At 61.6% G+C, this 20,435-nt stretch overlaps 9 protein-coding genes and 1 non-coding gene across 10 annotated transcripts; 5 read left to right on the forward strand and 5 right to left on the reverse strand.

The window, feature by feature from the left end:
- Positions 1-4: 4 nt before the first annotated feature.
- On the reverse strand, positions 5-1,102 carry CBP3 (Protein cbp3, mitochondrial; the record flags this gene model as incomplete). The annotated part of the gene is made up of 2 exons (XM_028621833.1): positions 5-645; positions 706-1,102. The coding sequence occupies 2 exons, from the start codon at positions 1,100-1,102 to the stop codon at positions 5-7; spliced, it is 1,038 nt and encodes a 345-aa protein (XP_028478285.1).
- A 396-nt stretch (positions 1,103-1,498) lies between these two features.
- EHS24_006369 (uncharacterized protein) lies at positions 1,499-3,491 on the forward strand (the record flags this gene model as incomplete). The annotated part of the gene is made up of 2 exons (XM_028621834.1): positions 1,499-1,607; positions 1,660-3,491. The coding sequence occupies 2 exons, from the start codon at positions 1,499-1,501 to the stop codon at positions 3,489-3,491; spliced, it is 1,941 nt and encodes a 646-aa protein (XP_028478286.1).
- A 690-nt stretch (positions 3,492-4,181) lies between these two features.
- EHS24_006370 (uncharacterized protein) lies at positions 4,182-5,472 on the reverse strand (the record flags this gene model as incomplete). Its single annotated transcript, XM_028621835.1, has 8 exons — positions 4,182-4,255; positions 4,345-4,404; positions 4,447-4,501; positions 4,545-4,570; positions 4,623-4,730; positions 4,797-4,862; positions 4,918-4,933; positions 4,996-5,472. 8 exons carry the CDS (start codon positions 5,470-5,472, stop codon positions 4,182-4,184), a joined length of 882 nt encoding a protein of 293 aa, XP_028478287.1.
- Positions 5,473-6,071: 599 nt separating this feature from the next.
- On the forward strand, positions 6,072-7,624 carry EHS24_006371 (uncharacterized protein; the record flags this gene model as incomplete). Its single annotated transcript, XM_028621836.1, has 3 exons — positions 6,072-6,164; positions 6,202-6,455; positions 6,505-7,624. The coding sequence occupies 3 exons, from the start codon at positions 6,072-6,074 to the stop codon at positions 7,622-7,624; spliced, it is 1,467 nt and encodes a 488-aa protein (XP_028478288.1).
- A 106-nt stretch (positions 7,625-7,730) lies between these two features.
- On the reverse strand, positions 7,731-8,900 carry EHS24_006372 (uncharacterized protein; the record flags this gene model as incomplete). The annotated part of the gene is made up of 4 exons (XM_028621837.1): positions 7,731-7,953; positions 8,017-8,146; positions 8,208-8,339; positions 8,402-8,900. 4 exons carry the CDS (start codon positions 8,898-8,900, stop codon positions 7,731-7,733), a joined length of 984 nt encoding a protein of 327 aa, XP_028478289.1.
- A 564-nt stretch (positions 8,901-9,464) lies between these two features.
- On the forward strand, positions 9,465-14,010 carry EAF1 (chromatin modification- protein VID21; the record flags this gene model as incomplete). Its single annotated transcript, XM_028621838.1, has 6 exons — positions 9,465-9,482; positions 9,590-9,648; positions 9,717-10,635; positions 10,694-11,207; positions 11,244-13,891; positions 13,942-14,010. The coding sequence occupies 6 exons, from the start codon at positions 9,465-9,467 to the stop codon at positions 14,008-14,010; spliced, it is 4,227 nt and encodes a 1,408-aa protein (XP_028478290.1).
- Positions 14,011-14,307: 297 nt separating this feature from the next.
- MDE1 (Methylthioribulose-1-phosphate dehydratase) lies at positions 14,308-15,592 on the forward strand (the record flags this gene model as incomplete). Its single annotated transcript, XM_028621839.1, has 7 exons — positions 14,308-14,397; positions 14,565-14,634; positions 14,682-14,700; positions 14,808-14,946; positions 14,986-15,079; positions 15,133-15,375; positions 15,486-15,592. 7 exons carry the CDS (start codon positions 14,308-14,310, stop codon positions 15,590-15,592), a joined length of 762 nt encoding a protein of 253 aa, XP_028478291.1.
- A 288-nt stretch (positions 15,593-15,880) lies between these two features.
- Positions 15,881-17,766, forward strand: EHS24_006375 (uncharacterized protein; the record flags this gene model as incomplete). The annotated part of the gene is made up of 5 exons (XM_028621840.1): positions 15,881-15,957; positions 16,118-16,293; positions 16,456-16,511; positions 16,664-16,818; positions 16,863-17,766. The coding sequence occupies 5 exons, from the start codon at positions 15,881-15,883 to the stop codon at positions 17,764-17,766; spliced, it is 1,368 nt and encodes a 455-aa protein (XP_028478292.1).
- Positions 17,767-17,873: 107 nt separating this feature from the next.
- EHS24_006376 (uncharacterized protein) lies at positions 17,874-20,116 on the reverse strand (the record flags this gene model as incomplete). The annotated part of the gene is made up of 8 exons (XM_028621841.1): positions 17,874-18,603; positions 18,647-18,762; positions 18,807-18,905; positions 19,189-19,296; positions 19,380-19,555; positions 19,669-19,750; positions 19,801-19,913; positions 20,005-20,116. 8 exons carry the CDS (start codon positions 20,114-20,116, stop codon positions 17,874-17,876), a joined length of 1,536 nt encoding a protein of 511 aa, XP_028478293.1.
- A 204-nt stretch (positions 20,117-20,320) lies between these two features.
- Positions 20,321-20,434, reverse strand: EHS24_006377. The gene has a single exon. It is a non-coding gene; the product is annotated as a tRNA-Tyr (tRNA).
- Between the last annotated feature and the right edge of the window lies 1 nt (position 20,435).

Here is a 20,435-nt window from a genome sequence, read left to right on the forward strand (position 1 = left end):
GACATTACGAGCTCTTGTCTGCGTCCTCGCTCAGGCTGTCCCAGTTGCCAATGTTGCCGTCCAGGACATCCTCGTCGCTGACAGAGTCGAGACGATACAGCTCCTGGCGGACCCAGCGGACGACCGCCTCGAGCTGCTCGACAAACGCAAGCTCGTCAATCGCCTGGGGGACGGGAGTGGGCGACAGGCCGCGCGACGAAAAGAGGTTGCGCCAGACCCACGAGGCCATCTCAGCGTCGGCACGTGCGACGTCGGCCGGGTCAGAGCTGATCCCCAGGCCAAGGACATAGTCGAGACCGGTACCGGCACCCTTCCACTGCTCGCCCATCTCCTCCATGTATTTGCGAATGACGCTCTCACGCTCTCCGCGGCCAAGGACCATGCGCATCTGGCTCTCGGCAAGCTCAAAGAAGTGGCTCAGCAGCTCGGTCGGGTACGCCTCGTGAGCAGCCTTGCCGAGGATGGGAGTACCCTTGGGGTGGGTCTGGGACGGAGCGTCATGAGGGGTTCCGGGCTCGATAGACTCGGGAATGGGCGAGGCGTCAGGACGCGACGACCTCAGTGCGCGCAGGCGGGTGACCAGGAGGAGGACGTAGAGGAGGTGGATCTGGAAGAACGACTGGTACGTGGGTGGGAGACCACAGGCTGGAAGTTTGGTGTCAGGTTATTCACGCCAGTTACCCAGACGAGAAGATGACAACTCACTGTCATACCAAAAGCTCCTGTCCGCCTCAACAGCGTCCACAACACCACGCATCATGCGGCCCGACTCGCGAATAGCCGTCGACTGCTTCGAGTTGTAACCCAGCATCTTGGCCGCACCGCGAACGAGCGCCTTTTGTGTCTCAGAGTACTCCTTCTTGCTCTCCTTGGCCGGTTCCGGGTGGAATGGGTCGGTGGGAGCAGGGAACTGGGGTGCGTTCTCGACGGGGTAAGGAGTCATGTCCTTTTCGGGCTTTGCAGGCTTGGTCTCGTCGGCAGAGAAGCGGGTGGCGGAGAATGCACGCGACGAGAGGGAGGGCACCATGGCCATGCGGCTCGCCGCGGCAGGCGTGCTGTAGAGGGTGCGCGCAAGCATGCGCGAGGAGCGGAGGGCAGACATTGGTGGCTCGGATCTGTAGAGGAGGGAAAGGGGGAAAAGGGGGGGCTGGTGGTCACGCTTGCAGTGTTTGCGCCGTTTTTTTTGGGAGGAGACGCGAGTGGACTGTTCCCTTTTGTTAAACACTTGTCTATCCGCTGCCTGCGTAGCTGCGGTTGTGGGTGTAGATGTTGTTTAAGGAGTGTTGAAGCGGCAAAGGAGGAAATTGTGGTGGCCGAAGAGATCCGGCAGCCGTGGTTAGAACCATGAAATCACGTGAAACCCACGTGGTGATTGCCCGATTTACTCCCGTCGCGACGCGTCTGGGACATGAAGTGACATGAAAGACAACAATGAGGAGCGAGCAATTACCTATTTAACAGCTCTCTCTCTCCCTCCATCCCTTACCCTCGGCAAACAATGGAGCTCGCGGCTGTCAAGGCGCGCGTAAAGGCCTGGGAAAAGGCCTTTAAAGCCCAACACGGAAGGGCGCCGGTCAAGGACGACATCAAGCGCGACGGCGACATTGGTGAGCTCGTGCACTCTCTCTTGACAACCCAGCCGGCTGCTAACTCTTTCAGCCGACCAGTATGCCCTGTACCGCAGCCTCTCCAAGTCGACCACATCTAATTCTCAGCCCTCTGCTTCCTCATCCTCGCGCCCGGCTTCCAATGGGTCCGACGCGCTCGACGCCGATGTGACGCGCACTCCCTCGCGCCGCAGGCTCCTTCCACCAGCACCTGCAACACCGACTCCTCCAGCTGCTAGGCGAAGCGTTTCTGCCGCATTGTTCTCAGTCTCAACCTCGACCTCGACCTCGGTCCCTGGTGAAGCAGGTCCCTCACGCCCAAAACGCACCGCTGCCGACATGTCCCCGACGACGCCCCGCAAGATGACATCGACTCCCAAGCGTGCCAAACCCGGATACACTGGCCCAGTGCACGACCCCAACCCCAACCCCTTCAGCGTCACCCCGCGCAAAGGAGGCTCGGCCACCAAGCCTACAGGCCTCCAGTCCGAGTCTCCGTTCATCTACGCCAACTCGCCGCGCAAGATGCGCGACCTCCTACAGGCCAACTCGCTTCACGCGTCGCGGGACCGTGCAGCAGTGGAGAACACACCGCGCACAAGGGCCCGGAAGCGTCTGGCAGGCGAGGAGGTGGATCCTACGCCCGCCAAGGCGCCGCGCCGTCGCCGGGGCGACCGCCCAACAGCCAGTGGTGCAACTGGTGGCGGTGGTGCGGGACTGTTTGCTGGTGCGCTGCCAGCAGCCGACTTTGGGGGCACGGACGAGGAGGAAGAACTGGACGAGACGCCCATGAAGCCCTTTACGCTTGTCCACAGCGCGGACAAGAGAAAAGGAGCGAACAAGGCCGTCATCAGCCCCACTGCTAAGTTGGGCGGTCGAGGAACCGACCTGTTCCCCATGTTCCAGCTCGCCAAGCGTGCAGCCGAGCAGCGTGCAGCAGATCCACCCTCGAAGCGCCGAGCAAGTGGCCAAAACAACAGCAACAGCGCCAACAACAACGCCAACCACCGGCATCGTGCGCACTCGCCCGAAATTGCCCCCAGTTCACCGTCCCCGGAAGCCCCGTCCCTCCCTGACGCGTTTGGGTTTGAAGGGCCCTCTGACTGGACCAACGCCGAGGCGTCTGAAGTGGACGCCGACGTGTCGGCCTCGGCACCGCCGTCCGATGCGCACACACCCTCAGCGGCATCAGACACACCCGCGCCGGACGACCGCCTCTCGACCCCTCCGGCGGGATCGCCACCTGTCCAGACTCAATCACAGCGTACCCCTCGCCGTGAGCGCCATCGCGCACGCGTCCTCGCCCTGTCTGAGGACGAATGGGACCCCGAAGCGGACCCGCGCATGGTCCGCGTGACGGGCACGCGCAGGCAGGCGATCAAGCTGCGCCCCGACGCGGGTGTGGCCAGTGACGAAGATGACGAGGATGATGCCGATGACGACATGGCCGACAGCGCGGACGAGGGCGAGAGCCAGAGCGATGGTGAAGACGGAGATGGGCAGGATGATGGCGACGAGGCCGAGGACGAGGCTACCGACGCCGACGCCGCCGGCGGGAGCGGGGTCCGCCGCGCCTCTGCACCTGCCGGCCTGCTCTCCCTGCTCTCCCTGCGTTCCCCCATCGCGCGGCGGGGCGAGCGGCTGGCCGACCTGCGCGTGCGCGCCCTCCTCGACCCGACGTCGGCCGCTGCCGCCATGCTGCGAGCCCAGAAGCGCGGCCAGGACGTGTACGTCTCTGGCGAAGCGGCCGAGGGCGAGGAGGACGACGAGTGGGGCGACAACGCGGCTGCTCCCGGCGGCGGCGGGGTGGGGGGTGAGGGGGATGACGACTGGGAGAGTGACCCCGAGGGCTGGAAGGCGGTGGCTAGTGAGGAGGAGTGGTAGTAGTGGCAGAAGTATCGCATGCACGGCGTGTACATGGAGCAGCAGTGGTTGCATGCCGGCAGCCCACAGCGTCACAGTGTGTGAGGTGCGCGGTGAGACGGATATTCGGCGAGTTAAAACCCAACACTATCTGTTCCGTTGGTCCTTGCCTCCTCTGGCCTCGCGACAGACGGACAACATTCAAAACGCAGGACGTACCCATCGACTATACAGTATCCCGTCGCTGCTGCGTGGGCCCACCGTTCCTTCGTATGACGGACTCACCGCTCCGCGGCACCGCGCGCCACACACCGCGCGCGGACCGAGATACTGAGATATCGTGCCCTTCCGAGTGGCGGCGGCGAGCGGGGATCAAACCGGCATCGCCACGGCGTCGTCGGGGCCGCGGCGTTGCGGCCATTTCCGATCCGGTGAGGTCGCCTCCAGAGACCTCTCTAAGCACACCGCTCGTGACCGAGCCGTCACCACCGAGCAGCACATGTGTGCTTGTGCCGAGCGTCATGGTCTTTGCAGTCGCAGTAAAGTCATGCAGTGGTGCGGGGCATACATGGGGGCACGGGCGTGTGCACCGCCACTTGGTCAGCTGGCTGCAGGGGTTGGTTCCCAAGATGCATGGTTGTGGCATGGCGCGCGCGGCGCAATACATATCTTCTCCAGACGCGCTACAGTCGTCAACGACGGCGTTTTGGCCTAGTCGACGTTGCGGATGGCCGTCTCCTCGAGACGGACGACGTCGCCAGAGTCCGATGTGAGCTTGTAGCGCACTGCCAGGGTCAGCAACGAAGCTCAAGAGTTGACCACTGGTCCCGGTCCACTCCACCACAGATCACGATGGGCGATCGTCTGTACTCACCAATACGCCAAGGCGACGACTGCTCGGGACGGATGGCGGTGAACATGACGGTACCGAACTCTGTCACTGTCAGCGTTCCTTCTCGCAACATTGTTTGCTCACGCTTGCTGCCCTGCACACGGAACTTCAAGTCGATACGTCCCTGCATGAGGTTGATCTGAAGTGGTTAGGTGATGAGGACGCTGGGGACTTCAACTAACGTTGCCGTGGATCCAAGGGTCGCCGCCTGTCGGTTGTCAGTTTGCGGTCGGGACTGCGATGTAACGGGACAGACTCACCCCACCAGTTGCGCTCCAACCGCACACCGTCACCGAGGACGGCCGCGACATCAGCCGAGTTACGGAGCTGGAAGGTGACCTGGCGGACGACCGAGGAGGAGAGACGTTCTGCACAAGATGGTCAGCCCACGTTTATTGTTTTGGCCCTGCGGCCCCCATTGGTTTCAAACGCACCGTTGTTCGTCGCGTACAGGATAAAGAGGCCCCACGAGCCCAGGCCGAGTGCGGCCATGCCGATATCTGTAGTTTGCCGTCAGCTTACAAACCCCCCTGCTTCCACGGTTCTGAGACGTACACAATGGTAACCTGTTCTAAAGCCGAGTGTCAGTGCTCAGATCTCTCCGGGGTCAGCACGCTGCACAGGCAAACTCACCTTGAGACGAGGAAGTGCGCGCCCAGCTGGGCGAGTGTACACCAAACGGGGACGGCTCGGTCCGTCAAAGTTCTGAGGCTCGTCCGTCGACCTGTGGAAGGCCGTACGGGGCACGTCGCCGCTGACCGCCATCGCCCTGCGCTGGGCATCGACACGCTTGCGCTGCTCCTCCTCCCACGGCTTGAGCTTGTTGGTCGATGCGGGAGGGAGGCCGCGGCGGAGGAGTCCCGGGCGGTTGTGGACGTCGCGCGGGGCGGCCTTGCCGTCGAATGTCGTGGGCTCAAGCACCTTGTGGCCACCCGCACCAGGGGTAGGCGGGGTGTGCGGGACATTGCTGTTGGTGTCGTTGTTGGGTGGAGGAGACCCAGGGGGCGGGGTGGTGGTTGCGCTCGCGAAGCGGCGGCAGGCCAATGGCGCGGCCACGCTTCCGCGGGCGCGGGCGAGGAGGGGAAGCGGGAGACGGGCGAGGGAGGGCATCACTGCTGCTGCTGCTGTCGGTGACGACGACGAGGAAGTGCGAGGCAAGACCCAAGAGAGCAGACGTTGATCTTTTGGAGAGCGGCAGGCGGCCTCTCTCGCTCTCGGGTGGAGACAACTCGCTCCGCTCCCCTCCCCACACCCGGGCCGGCGTGCGGTGGGAAAAATGACGTGTGGTTATCAGTCAGTGTGGGGTCTCCAGCAACGTGATCCTGTAGAGTGCCATGTCCGAAGTATAGCCGAAAAGAGAGAGTCAAGAGGGCTGCAGATGGGTATGCAGCAGTGGCGTGAGCGCACAGGGGACACAGTGCGGCAAAGAGAGCTGCTGCAAACGATGGTGGGAGGTCGCTGTGATACGCGCGGTTGCCAGCCAAGTGCAAAGTGCCACGGATCCACGGAGGAACGAGGAGGAGGGGACCATACAAAGGACTACTCATGCAACACACAATGCCTCGATCAACGGCACACAATGGTTTACGTAATATAATCTGAGGGCCACTTGACGGGATCTGAATTTCTGGTGGCAATCGACCAAGTGTGCGCGTAAAGACTTCCAGTTGAACGTCCTCACCCATTCCACCAACAAACATTCCAACAACATGGGCAAGCGCAGGAGAAAGACCAGGACCCACCTCAAGGGCGTGCAGCCCGGAGAGGAGGAGGCAAAGGCCCCCAAGTCATTCGTCATCAAGGTAAGCTGGAGCCCTCCGGCTTAAGCTGACATTTCAGTCTGGGCGAGTGACAAAATCAGTAGAGTCGCTAGTATCCGACATGCGCCAGCTCATGGAACCCAACACTGCTACCCGTCTCAAGGAGAGGCCCGGTGCTCGCCTCCGCGACTACCTCACCATTGCGCCTACTCTTTCCGTCACTCACCTGATGGCGTTCACGCTCACCGACGCCGCCAACGTTCACCTCCGTGTCGCTCGTCTTCCCCAGGGCCCCACGCTCACTTTCCGTGTCGAGCGCTACTCCCTCATGCGGTGAGCTAGGCCTGTGATAACCGATTAGCATAGCTGACAAAAACTGTAGTGACCTCGCGAACGCTCGTAGCGCGATGCGCAACATTGCCAAGAGCCCCGGTGGCGAGTACCGCAACCCTCCCCTTCTGGTCCTCAACAACTTCCAGCAGCCAGCCGACGGCCCCGCTCTGCCCCAGCTCAAGCTGATGAGCACCATGTTCCAGGGCCTGTTCCCGCCCATCCAGGTTGAGAAGTCGGCCCTGCCGACGTTCCGTCGCGTGCTCCTCATCTCGTACAACCACGGCACGGGTCTCATCTCGATGCGTCATTTCACCATTTCGGTTCGCCCGCAGGGTGTGTCGCGTCGTGTCCGCAAGCTCCTCAACCCCAGCAGCGGCGGCACGTCGCGACGCGCGCCCAACCTCTCCAACGCCGACGACATTGCTGACTACCTCATCCGCCGCACCAGCACCCCCGGCTCTGAGGCTGGGTCGGGCTACGACAGCATGAGCGAGAGCGAGGCGTCCGAGGCCGAGTCGGACTCGAACGCCGTCGAGCTGCCCGAGGACTATGTGGGCCGTGGCAACAAGAAGGGCGAGCGCAAGGCCGTGCGTCTCCTGGAGACGGGCCCCCGTCTCGAGCTCAAGCTCATCAAGGTTGTCGAGGGTCTTGTCGGCTCCAAGCGCGGCGAGGGCCAGACGGTCTTCCACGAGTTCGAGTCGCGTACCAAGTCGCAAGCGTCGGCATTGCAAAAGTCCCACGACCAGAGGAAGAAGCTCAAGGACGCCCGTCGTGCCGAGCAGGCTGCGAACGTTGCTCGCAAAAAGGCCGAGAAGGACGCCAAGAAGAAGAAGGGCGTCAAGGTCGAGGGCGACGACGAGGACGAGGACGAGGACGACGAGGACCGCTCGGACCTCGACGTCGACGGTCTCTCGGATGTCGACTCGGACGTGGACCCGGAGGAGGCCCTCGAGCGCCGTCGCGCCAAGAAGGCCGCTGCTGCCGACGAGGAGAGCGACGACGACGACGACGAGTTCGACTACGAGGACCGCATGGCAGAGGACGACGACGATGACTGGGACATGGACGCGCCTGCTGGCGATGTGCCTTCGGCGGGCGAGGAGAGCGACAGTGAGAGCGACGACGACGCGCCCCCTCCGCCGCCCAAGAAGCCGGCTGGCAAGCGTTAAAAGCAGCAACTCTTTACTGTGTGTTTCCTTTGTCTTTAGATCATGTACATGCATTCCCCATCACCCATTAGACCCTCGCGTCTCGTCTACAGAGCAATACTGTCGCTTAGACGCCGAGGAAGGGGAGACCCGACCCGACCTTCCTTCGGTAGTCGAGGTACTTGTCGCCAAAGAACTGGATGAGGTGGACCTCCTCGAGTTTGATGCGGTGCCCGAAGAAGCGGCCGAGGACGAGGCAGAATGCAGCCGTGCTAACGACGTTGGACAGGAGCACCTGGGTGGCCAGTGCCCAGTAGAAGAAGCCGACGTAGCTCGGGTGACGGACGTAACTTGGTTCTGGTCAGCTAGGTCTTCTAGAGATAGGATAGGCCAGCTGCGTGCAATACACTCACGCGTAGACGCCCGTAGTAACCAAGGTGTGGTCCTGGAGCTTGACCTTTTTCACCAGGTGGCTGAAGCTGTTACCGGCATGCACCATTGCGAGGGAACGGAATGTCTGGCCAGCAACGAGGAGTCCCACAGCTGCACCGAGCGGTCAGCAACGAGTTTCCAACGCGTATCACTGGAAACTCTGGGGACTCACCAAGAGCGAGGACGGGGACCGACGCAAACACCGACTGGAACTTGGCAGGCCAAAAGTACGAGCTGATAAAGTACTCGGCGAGGCCGACGGCGTGGGCAATGTGGTAGTCCATGGTGTTGTTGAGGAGGAACGCTGCGGACGGGAAACACGCGTCAGTACGCTTCCCCCATCACTGGGTTCTCGTCATAACTCACCGTCGACAGAGAGCTTGTCATAGTTCCACCCTGCCGTGGTCCAGAATTCGAGCAGGTGGAAGAGACCCATGGCAGCGAGGTAGATGCCGAGCTGGGGGCGCGCCCATGTCCAGCTGTCCGCGCCGAGAAGCGCGAGGACGGGGCGGACAGCACTGAACGCTGCGATGCCAGCGAGCGCGCCGAGACCAGCCGAGATCATGCTCGCCACGAGCGGCGTGTTGGGGATCGTGTCCTTGGCGGCATAGGCATTTGTCTTGGGCATGTAGAGGCCAGTGTCGTCGGCAGCGGCAGAGGCAGAGGCAGAGGCGGCAGGAGCTGACACTGGGCCGGGAAACCTGGAGTTGTTTGACGGCACGCCCAGCGGCGAGATGGGGGAGTCTGATGCACTGTCGCGTAGCCTGGCGGCCACTGACGCGCGACGAAACGCGCTGATTTGGTCGCCAGAGTCCGACGACGCGACGCTCGTGACTGAAATCTTGGGTGGTACGGTGGTGGCCATTGAGTGAGGTTTGGGAGAGCGATGGGGGGGAAAGAGATACGAGGGGGCTGTGTGCTGTGAGTGGAATAAAGAGTGAGCCCACCGAAAGAGGGGAACAATGGAGAGAGAGACACACAGCCGCTGTGGGACGCGCGACCGACCACCATCGACCAAGCAGAGCAGCTCGCCATCCAACACACACCCGCCCAACACCCTCGATCCCCGAGCTTACCGGAACATATACAAAAGTGGCGCCGCCAGCATGGGGCACCACAGATCTGCAAACCAAAACTGCGGGCCTATTTATTTCCCCATTTTAGGCCCGTAAACCATGTTTACCTGTATTTCGTTTTAATTGTTGTGCGCCTATCTTTCCTCCAATATTTGCTTCCGCGCACTCAACCCAGCCCTCCTCGTCGTCGTTGCTTGTGCATCAGACCACCCTTCCAATCCGTGTTTACCAGCGCCCACCAGCAGCCGCATCCGCCTTCCACATCACCTACAGCCCGCGGGCAGCACGCCGACGCAGTTTATCCTTTCATTGCGCGAAGAAACTGCGTAAAACCAAGCGCCAGATCGCCCGCAATGGCCACCGACGTCGAGGTGCGTTTTCCTTTTCTCTCCCCTCTCTCCCTCCCTTCGGCGCAATGTCCCTCCTTGTTCGCGAATACCGTCCGTGCACCACTTTGTATATACTGACAATGTCACAGCCGCATCAGCTTAGCGGTGCCGTCCATGATGTTCTTGCGGCGAAAGAAACACTTGCAAGGTGTGTACCGGGTCGTCGCTGAATGGCCTGTTGTCCATGTTGTGCCGCCACTGACGTTCCTTCTGCAGCGAGTATGTCGAGGCGCATGGTGTTGCCCTCCGGAACTTATATGGGCTACTGAAACGCAAGCGTGAGAGTGGACACGACTTCCCCAGTGTAGACATGGAAGACGAAGAGCTCGAGCCCGGAGCCAAGGAGGCGTTTGACGGTTGGAAGGACGAGTATCGCCTCGAAGCCGGTCCGTCAAGGATAGCAAAGCTCTCGCTGCCGCCCATCCCACCTCCTTCACCACCGGCAACTGCTATTGACTTTCCCGACGAGCCCAGAGTCGAGGCCGCACAAGTGCCGCACGTCTCTGTGGAGGCGGCCGCAGCTGCCCCGGCCACGAGAGCCTCGAGCAGGTCAAGCTCGCGTGTGGGGACACCCGCCGCTGCGTCGCCGCGTACCACTCGCTCCTCTCGCCCCACGTCTCCGGTGCGAACGTTGAAACCGCCCCCATCAACAGTCAACTTGAGCGACGTGCTGCCCCCACGTTCTCCTATCATTCTGAACGGCGACATCGACGTTCAGCCATGGGAGCCGGTGGACAACTACAACCCAGCCGCATCCCCGCCCCCTTCCCAGGCGTTCAAGGTGCTCATGCCCCTCGAGACCGACTATGCCTCTTCCAAGGTGCCCCGCCTCCCTGCCGTCCCTGCCACTGCACACCGGCACCGGCGAGGAAGCAAGGGCGACCAGGGCAAAGTGGACACATTCAAGCTCAGCCTCATGTACAACCTCAACCCGCTGTCGGGCGGAATCTCCAAGAGCTCCAAGTGTGTGCTCACATCCGACTGGCGCGTGGCACAAGCAGAGCTGCGACATGTCCGCGCCATGGAGCGAATCGAGGCCAAGAAGGCCGCCGGGAGGTGGTCCTTGCGTCAGCCCAAGAAGCACCGCGGTCCACCAATGCCCAAGGGTCACTGGGACTGGCTCCTGGACGAGATGGTGGGTCTCACATACAGATGAAACGTAAACCAACATGGTCACTGACTCTTTCTCCCAGGAGTGGATGCAGACCGACTTCTCCGAGGAGAGGCGATGGAAGCGCGTCATTGCCCGCGAACTGGCGTACCAGATTGTCGAGTGGCACCTCGCGTCCGTCGACGAAAAGGCGGACCGCATGGTCGGCGGCCGCGGATGGGGTGCGAGCAAGGACATTGCCGTCCCCGGCAAGGTTGACAGCGGCAACGCCGAGGGGTCTGCCGAGGAGGATGTCGAGATGCTCGTCGGCCAAGGCGGCGACGAAGACGACGACATCGACCTGCCCGAACGTCCCGAACCTAGCGGCGCCCAAGTTCTCGACGAGATCCAGACCAGAGAGGACGACGACAACACCGAGGTCAAAATGGAAGCGGTGGAGGAGGACGACGCCGACGGAGAAGCAGATGCCGATGGGGAGGCGGACGCAGAGGGCGAGGAAGCAGATGCAGAGGGAGAAGAGGCAGACGCGGATGGTGAGGCCGATGCCGATGGCGAGATGGATGCCGAGGGAGAAGAGGATGGAGTTGGGCTCGACGGTAAGGCTTGGTTGTCTTGGGTTGCGCTGACTGTAGACATCGATGCGGCTGGCGAAGCAGCAGGTAGCCAGGGCAAAGACGGAGACGAGGACAAGCAGGAACGGGACGGGACTGTCCTGCCCAACGGCCTGGTTCTGAGCAAGAGGTTTGCCAATGTCGAGGAACTGGCAGTTGCGCGTCGACCACTGCTCTACATGCCTGCGGAGGCGCCGACTGCCGACCTCAGCTCTCTGCCGCTCCCCAAGCCAAAGTCGACTTCTCCTGCGACCCAGGACAAGGAGGGGTCGCCATCTGAACAGCCCCCACCTACTCTCCAGGAGCTCTTCCCCGATCTGGCAGTGTACAGCGGTCCCAATCCTCCAGACGATACCAAGGTCCACCGCCGTATGGACGAGGGCATGACCTCGGGCAACCGCATGGCGCATACGTCTCGTATCCTCGATTTCCGCCCCGTCTTTGTCTCCCACCTCCAGCCCGCGCGTAACCACTTTGACACTGATGGCGACTGGGACCTGCGCGAAGGACTGTGGTACGAGGACCCCAAGGGTTCTACCGACCTGCCTCCCGAGGTGGTCGCCTCACTATCGACGTTCTTCTCTGGCCGTGGCGTCCGCCCGCTCAACCTGCAACCGTACAACCCGCAGATCAAGCCTGATAATAACCGCCCCGAGCCTGCATGGACACCTGAAGAGGACAAGATCCTCCTTCGCCTTGTCACCACGTTCCCGTACAATTGGCAGCTCATTGCCGACGCGTTCAACAGCGAGCGTGTGACCATTCCCTCGGACCGTCGGAGCGCATACGACTGCTACGAACGTTGGAACACGACCTGGGGACCAGGCAAGAATGTGCCAAAGTCACAGGCAGACACCCCAACAGCGGCTCCCACCGGTGCTGCCACTGGCACACCAGCCGCTGGCACCCCTTCGCGTGCTGGGGTCAGCACACCAACTGCCATCGTCGCTCCCAGCGTGCCTGGTGCTGCTCCTCCCCCCGTCCCTGGACAGGTCATGGAGCCCCCTCCCCCTCCTGGTCTGTCCAAGCGTGAGGCCAAGGCTGCCAAGCAGCAGCGCTACGATGGTTCGACCAAGAAGGCCATCCGCCACCAGGCGCTGTATGATGCCATCCGCCGTCTCTCGCGCCGCAGGGATAACAAGGCCAAGGAGAGCTTGAAGGACATGGAGCCAAAGGAGATTACAGTGCACGAGTCGCACTCGACGATTGCCAACCCCAACGGCCAGCCTCCGACACCGTTCGAGCTCGTCGAGGCAAAGTACCAGCGCGACCTGCGGATCCACGAGGCTCAGCAGCAACGCCGTCTCCTCCAAGAGCAGCACCGCCAACAGCAGCAGCAGGCTTTGCGACAGCAGCAGGCCATGCTCAATGCCGGCGGCGGAGCTGTGCGTCCTCCTGCTCAGCCCCAGGGCCCGGCCCAACCACAGCAACCACAGCAGCAGCCTGCTCCAGCTACTCCCTCGGCGGCCGGCACACCCACCCAGGCTGCTGCCCCGACACCGCAGCGTTTGGGTCCCAACGGCCAGCCGATCAACATGGCACCTAGTCAGCAGCAGATTCTCAACGCTGTCGCCGCTGCTACCGCCGTCAATGGTCGCGCTGCCGGTCTGAACGGCAACGCCCCCGTACTCGCCAACGGCGCCCGGCCTCCCGCCCCGGCTGGCCAGGTGCAAGTAACCCAGCAACAGCAGCAGCTCCAGTTGTTGCAAGCCCAGCAACAGGCTGCTGTTCAAGCTCAGCGTCAGCAACAAGCTGCCCATGCGCAGGCGCAAGCACAAGCTGCTGCTCAGGCCCAAGCCCAAGCCCAAGCCCAAGCCCAAGCCCAAGCCCAACAGGCTCAAGCTCAGGCCCAGGCCCAGGCTCAGGCTCAGGCCCAGGCTGCTGCCCAGGCGCGCGCCGCCAGTCTCACTGGTACCCCGCACTCGCAGCCCGGTACGTTGGCGTCCCCGTACGCGTCTGCAGGCGAGATTCCCAACGGCGACGTCACGCAAATGTCCTCCCCCGCCCAACAGCACCACGCAGGCATCCAGTCGTCGCCACAGCAGCAACAGCAGGCTCTTCAGGCCGCCCAGGCCGCTCAAGCTGCCCAGGCTGCCCAGGCCCAGGCCCAAATGCAGGCCATGCAGGCTGCGCAAGTTCAGGCCCAAGCCCAAGCCCAAGCCCAACGTGTTGCGGGTATGGGCATGCAACAGCACATGCGCCCGCCCGCCGCCGGCAGTCCGCAGATGCAGGCTGGGTCCATCGCCAACACCCCCATGACGCCACAGCAGCAAGCACAGTTCCAGCAGATCATCGCGACGCTCACGGCCTCGGGTCAACAGGCTACGCCGGAGACGATCCGCGCCGTCCACATGCAACTCATGCGGAACGCGCAGGTCCAGCAAGCCCAACAAGCCCAGGCTCAAGCCCAGGCTCAGGCTCAAGCTCAGGCTCAGGCGCAGGCGCAGGCTCAAGCCCAAGCTCAAGCCCAAGCCCAAGCACAGGCGCAGGCTCAGGCCCAGGCAGTTGCTGTCGCGCAGATGCAGGCCCAGCAGAGCCAGATGGGCCAGGTGCCCGTGGTGGGTACGCCGCAGATGGTGGGCACGCCTCAGATGGTGGGGACACCGCAGATGGTGGGCACGCCGCAAATGGTCGGCACGCCTCAGATGTCCATGCAGACCCTCCAGGCAGTAAGTCGACCTGGCCGGAAATGACGAGTGAACGCTGACGTGCCAAGCAGCAATTTGTGCGTAGCCCGAGCGTGCACTCGCAAGGTGTTAGGTCGAGCCCAAAGCCGCCGAGCGGATAGGCGGGTGGTGTCAAAGGAGACACGAGGCGTCGTGGTGAGGGTGCTAGATATTGAGGGCGCCGGGAATGTACTTGTTGTAGTTGAGAGATGTATACCGTCTCCCCCGTCCGTAGACGCGCAACTCTGGAGCTCTGGGTTGCTTCGAGACGAGATTGACGAAACGATCGTATTGACATGGGGGATCGCGCGCACATTTCCGAGATTGGCGTCCGCCACCCACGTGCCAAAAAAGTTGGGTGGGTCACGCCATAACCTCCACTTTGTGCCATCCTCGTCCTTCTCAACAACATACAAACCATGGCCGCCATCAGCGTTCCGGGCTACGGCGACATTGTGCCCCTCTCTGAGGGTGCCGAGGCGCTCGTCAAGAGCGACGACCCCGAGCACGTGAGTTGCAGTTGTTTACACGGTCTCTGGGCAGCTGAGGCTCGAGACATTCTTTTGTTGAGCAAGGTCGAGCAACCCATGTCTGGAGGATGCAGCTCATCGGTCCTTCCTCATAACCTTGTATCGCGGTGCCAGTCGCGACATATTGCTTGTCCTGACACTTCCAGCCCGCCAACCTCATCCCCGAGCTCTGCCGCGAGTTCTACAAGCTCGGCTGGGTCACCGGTACCGGTGGTGGTGAGTTGGACATGACACCGGACAACTCACGTCATGCTAACGAGCAGGTATCTCGATGCGTTCGGGGTGAGTCTGTCTAGGTCACGTCAAGCTGTTTTGCGCGCATCCTTGGCTACGCTCAGCTTGCTATCCAGTGCCTCCTGGCAACACACCATCTCTAACCCTCTCCACAGTCCCCTGGTCTACCTTGCCCCCTCTGGCGTCCAGAAGGAGCGTATCCTCCCCGAGCACATGTTCGTCCTGCCCTTCGCCCAGAGCAGCGTCCCCAAGCCCGGAAGCAAGCGTGACTTTGTCCGCATCCCCAGCAGGAAGGTGAGTGGCTGGGCTGACCGAGGCTTTGCTGACCACCAGGGCCTGTCCGAGTCGCAGTGCACCCCACTGTTCTGGAACGCCTTCACCCAGCGTGACGCCGTGTCGTGCATTCACACCCACTCGCAGAATGCCGGTGAGTGTAGCTGTCGTACCATCTTGATGTTTCAGCTGACATACTCCTCCCAGTCATGCTCACCCTCCTCCTCGGCAAGGACGCCAAGTCGTTCCGAATCTCGCACCAGGAGATGATCAAGGGCGTGCGTCTCGGCGGTGTCGGCAAGACTCTTGCCTACTTCAACACCCTCGAGGTCCCCATCATCGAGAACACTGCCCGCGAGGAGGATCTCACCGACTCGATGGCCAAGGCCATGACCGACTACCCCGACGCGGCTGCCATTCTCGTCCGTCGCCACGGTGTTTACGTCTGGGGTGCGTTGTATTGAAGCGGGGGACTGCAGCTGGAACAGAACGTCTGTCAGCTGGAGGTGCCCCCCGGAGACCGTTGGGAATGCGGTCATGGACACTTTGCTGACGTACAGGTCCTACTTGGGAGTCGGCCAAGACCCAGGCCGAGTGCCTGGACTACCTCTTCGAGATCGCCGTCAAGATGCTCCAGAACGGCCTGCCTCTTGTTGACGAGGAGTAAAAACCGGGTTTGACGGTGTGAAGGCGTAGACCACTAGTTTGGCGTGCAGTAGGGCGGGAGAACATGTCCTATGCATCGTGTCCAGCTTGTAATGCAAGGTGTTGTAGTAGTAGAAGACCGGGCCATGGGCCATTGGCATAGGTGGTGAAATGCCCCACCCCAGAGCCCTGTGCCTCATGACGTCCCGAAAAGTTGCCACCAAACAGCCAAAAGTTGAGATGAACCCATTTTGACCGTTGACATTGTCCCATGCTCAAGGCGACGACCAACCTCCGGCTCCTGTCCACCATGCCCAAGGCTGCTCCCACCCCCTCCTTCCCCCTCAACGGGATGTTCCCCGTGGCCAAGCCCACGGGTCCCACGTCGTGAGTGCTTGCCGATAGTCTGCACAGAGCACAGAAACATCTCCATCTCGTCTGGTTGAGTCACCTTTGTCCCACCGCCAACGGCGTCACCGCGCGATGTTACGCTTGTCTCCCTCCCCTACCCAGCTGAAATGCTCTGGCAAAAAGCTGACAAATGCAGGATGCGCCTCATCGACTCGATCACCCCTCTCCTCCTCGAGTCGCGTCTCTTCGACGACGCGTCCGGACCCCGTATCAGGCCCAAGGAGAAGAACAAGCGCAAGCGCAACACCACCCACATGGGTCTCAAGATCGGCCAGGGAGGTACCCTCGATCCCCTTGCGGACGGTGTTCTTGGTGAGTGTCAATCATGCTGCGCGCTGTGCGTGGTGGTGCCGGGGAAGGAGCACAAACCGCTACTGGACCCATCACGTCCTGGCACCGCTGTTGATGCCCTCCCCTCGCTTCCCTTCGGCTCCCAGCATGACACAATGAGGTTTGCTTGTTTGCTAATGGTAGTGCTTGGTGTGAACCGCGGTACGAAGCACCTCAACCGTTTCCTGACCTGTAGCAAGGTGGGTCTGGCCGGTCTGGTCCATGGGCATGTTGTTTTAGCGATGTCGGGAGGAGTCTGGCGGCTCCTCTGCCCACACACAGTCTTCACCGAAGCGGCCCTCGCGAACTTTTATCCATCATCTCCCTTGATCCACGGACTGACATATTGCAGGAGTACGAGTCTATTGGTATGCTCGGCGCTGCCACCACCAGCTACGATGCCGAGAGCCCCATCCTCCACACTGGCAACTTTGACAACATTACCCGCGAGGACATTGAGAAGGTTCTGGACCAGTTCCGCGGCGTCATCAAGCAGACCCCGCCTATGTGAGCTAGCCGAGTACAGTCCCTGTGATCTAGCTAACGTCCAGCTTCTCCGCGCTCAAGATGGACGGCAAGCCGCTGTACGAGTATGCGCGCGAGAGCAAGCCCCTCCCCCGCGCCATCCCTGTCCGTGAGGTCACTGTCTCCATCGACCTTATCGACTTTACGCCTGCCGAGGTCGTCCCCGGTGACGGTGGCCACCAGTACGTCTGGCCCAAGGAGGTTCTGTCCGCCGAGGAGAAGGGCGTCTTCAGCCGTCTCAACAAGATGGTCCACGAGGCCGGCGACGAGGCCGCCACTGCCGAGCCCGAGATTGACCTCTCGGCCCCCGACGTTCCCGAAGTGAGCCCCCAGACTGGCCTGCGTCCCGCCACGTTCAAGGTCCGCATGACCGTCAGCTCGGGCACGTACGTCCGCTCGATTGTCCACGACATTGGCCTCGCCCTCGGCTGCGGTGCCCACGTCGTCAAGCTCACTCGCACGCGCCAGGGCGAGTTTGTGCTTCGCGATGACCAGGAGAAGGCTGCTGTCGGTGCCACCGAGGAGACCAAGGAGGATGTCAAGGAGGAGGCTAGCAGCTCTGCTGTTGCTATTGACGACGAGGAGGCTGCCATGAACGCCGCCCAGCCCGTTGTGCCCGTCATCCCCGACAAGATGAGCCTCGACCACCCCGAAGGTGCCACCACGACCTGTATTGCCTGGGACGTGTTTGAGCGCGCGATCGCCGAGCGCAAGGAGACTCTCCAGGCCGAGGCCGCCGGTCGCGAGGAGGCTCACGCCATGGGCACGTCTGCCGAGGAGATTGAGGCCCAGTTTGGCGAGCATGCCATTGCCAACAAGCGCCGTGCTGGCCCCCTCAAGGAGTGGGAGAACGAGGTCCTCAAGTCGTTTGTCCCCGTGCCCCTCCCCATTGTCCGCGACTCGAAGAGCCGCGCCGCCGGACTGTACTAGATAGTATTAGGTAGTTTTTTTGAGTGTCATGTCATGCAGCGTGTGTCATATGCGGTTCTATGGGTCTAATCTATATATGGCGGAGGAGTGGGTTTCACCAAACGAGGTCATGAGAGGACGAGGTCGTCGACGAGGTCGGCAAACGTGTCGTACACTGCATCAGGCTTGCTGCCCTCTTCGACACCTGCACGGTACTTGCCGGTCCGGACGAGAATCCGCTTCAGCCCCAACTCTTGCGCACCCACGCCCAGGTCGTTCCGCACATCGTCTCCTACAATCCCAACCTCGCCGCTCTCCAGCGTCACGCCGTACATTGTCTCGATGCGCGCAATGGCCAGCTCGTAGAACGAGCGCGTGGGCTTGCCGACCACCTCGGCAGTCACGCCCGACGCTGCTTCGAGAGCACGCACGTACGCGCCGATACCCAGCGAGAGGCCCGAGGGGAAACTGCCCGTGTCGGGCGCCTGGTGGAACGCCGCCGTGTGCGGTGCGATGAGGACCGGCTGTGGGGTGGTCGTCGCGTCGTCGCCGTTGTCCGCGTCGACCCCATGGAGCGGTTCCCGCTTAAGGATGCGGAACGCCGTGTTGAGGTTGTCGTACCCAAAGCTCTGGGGGTGCAGGCCCAGCACGACGGCGTTGTGTGGCGGGGACAGGTCGAGGCCCGCAAACTCCTCCTGGGCCTCGGACGAGAGGAGGAGGAAGGGCCGCAACCCCCTGCGCTCGACGAGGGACCGGCACGCTCCCAGCGACGTGAGCAGCTCGTCCTGAGCGGCAGAGAGGCCCATCTTGTTCAGACGCGCAAGGAGGCGGATCTCGGATTCCTTGGTCGAATTGGAGCTGAGTGTCCGTTAGTTTGAGGTGCGGGGATCCTATAACGAACCAGAACACAAAGGGGACCTTGGCGGCTCTCAACCGGTCCACGGCGGCGGCGGCGCGCGGGGTGAGGTTTGGGCCTACATGGAGGGTTCCGTTAAGGTCGATGAGCAGTGCTTTCAGCTTTGGTCTGCTTGTCAGCTGGGCAGTGGGGTGGGGATACACACGCAGGCATCGTTGTAAGGTGGTGGGTAAATGCGGAAGATGAAGGGGATGGACTTTTCCGCTGATAACGCAATATCGGCCTTGGTCTGGCTGCGCGGGATCTGATACCACGTCGACTGGTTTGGTTGTGGGGGCTTCTGTCTGATTCTGATGGTGCTTTGGAATCTCAGAACAGGAGTGCAGCACGTTGTTTCTAAAGCACGACAGAAGGGTCAGTAGTATGGAGACAGCGGTGCTCTCGTCTGCTGATCCTCGTGCAATATGTGTAATACAGTGCATATGCCCACACCTCCGCTCATGCGACAATGATCCTGATGCCCTTCTACTCCATCTTGGCCTGCCGTCTGTCAGCCCCTGGTCCCGAGTAACAGCAAGTGAACCCACCTGACTAAAGTCCATCTCGGGGTGCATCTTCTGGAACTTGTCAATAGCCTCGAGCTTCCTCAGCTCGTCGCTGGTAGGCTTGCCCATGGCCTTCTGCTTGTTGTCGAACTGGTCATCAGTCAGCTGCGTGTAGCACACGTCGCGCACGGCGGTCAAGTCCAACGAGGCCAGCCGTGGCATCGCACACTCACCATCATCTTCTCCACCATGCCGCGGGTCTCGGGGTCGAGGTCGCTCAGCTTCGAGTCCTCGGGCTTGATCTTGGTCGTGTCCAGCTTGGGGTGGTGGGTCAGGACGTGGGGCCACCAGCGGTGCGAGCCGATGTGGCCCGACAGCTTCTCCAGCTCAAACGTGAGAATACCGTTGTCTGAGATTCAGTCAGAGACGTGTAGAGGACAGGAGATACGTGGGAGGGAGGCAAGGAGTTAACGACGAGCTGTCAACATCCACCACAGCTCTCTGCCCACAACCCTCACTCACCGATGGTCCAGCTCGAGTCGTCCTTGGCAATATCTTCAAAGAGCGCGCCCTCCATGATGGCCTCCTCGCCCTTGACCTGGACCTGTTGCGCACGTCAGCCCCGTCCTCCACACTGCGCACACCGCGACATACCTTGAGCTTGGTGCGGTCCATCACGACATTCAGGTCCTTGGCACGCGTGCCAGCGGGGAGCGGCACGTTGACAGTGACTGTCTTGAGGTCCTGGTTCCAGCTGTATGGGAGGGCTGCGGGCTGTCAGTCGTCACGTTACAGTGGGGTAAAATGTGTAAAGACAGAGGCAAAGGTGAGGGACGTAATGGAGGACGATAAACTCACCGGCCTGCTCGGTGCGCTCGCGCTCGCGGTCAGCAGCGTCCTGCGCGACCTGGGCGGCCTTCTCCTCCTTGCTCATGCTGTCGGTAACGGGCTCGTTGGTGGTGAACGACATTGGAGGTGTAGCTGTTTGGGTGATGGAGAGTCAGGTCGCGTCATGGAAAACATGAAATGGTCCGGCACCGCCAAAACGAAAAGTGGAGGTCCAGGTGAGTTTCAGTCCACCTTTCGTCCGTCACTCCCACTTGATGTCGCGCTACATCTCCGTCAAAAGCAGCAAAAACTGAGCTCTTCGTCGCTGTTGCGACGCTGCTCATGCTCTCTGAACCCTGATTCGAACAGGGGACCTACGGATGACGTTCTTCCATTTGGAAGGGAGGTGTAGACAGTTAACAGGTTACAGTCCGGCGCAATACCACTATGCTATTCAGAGG

Source organism: Apiotrichum porosum (assembly GCF_003942205.1).
Source record: "Apiotrichum porosum strain DSM 27194 chromosome Unknown scaffold_3, whole genome shotgun sequence".
NCBI classification, from domain to species: Eukaryota; Fungi; Basidiomycota; class Tremellomycetes; order Trichosporonales; family Trichosporonaceae; genus Apiotrichum; species Apiotrichum porosum.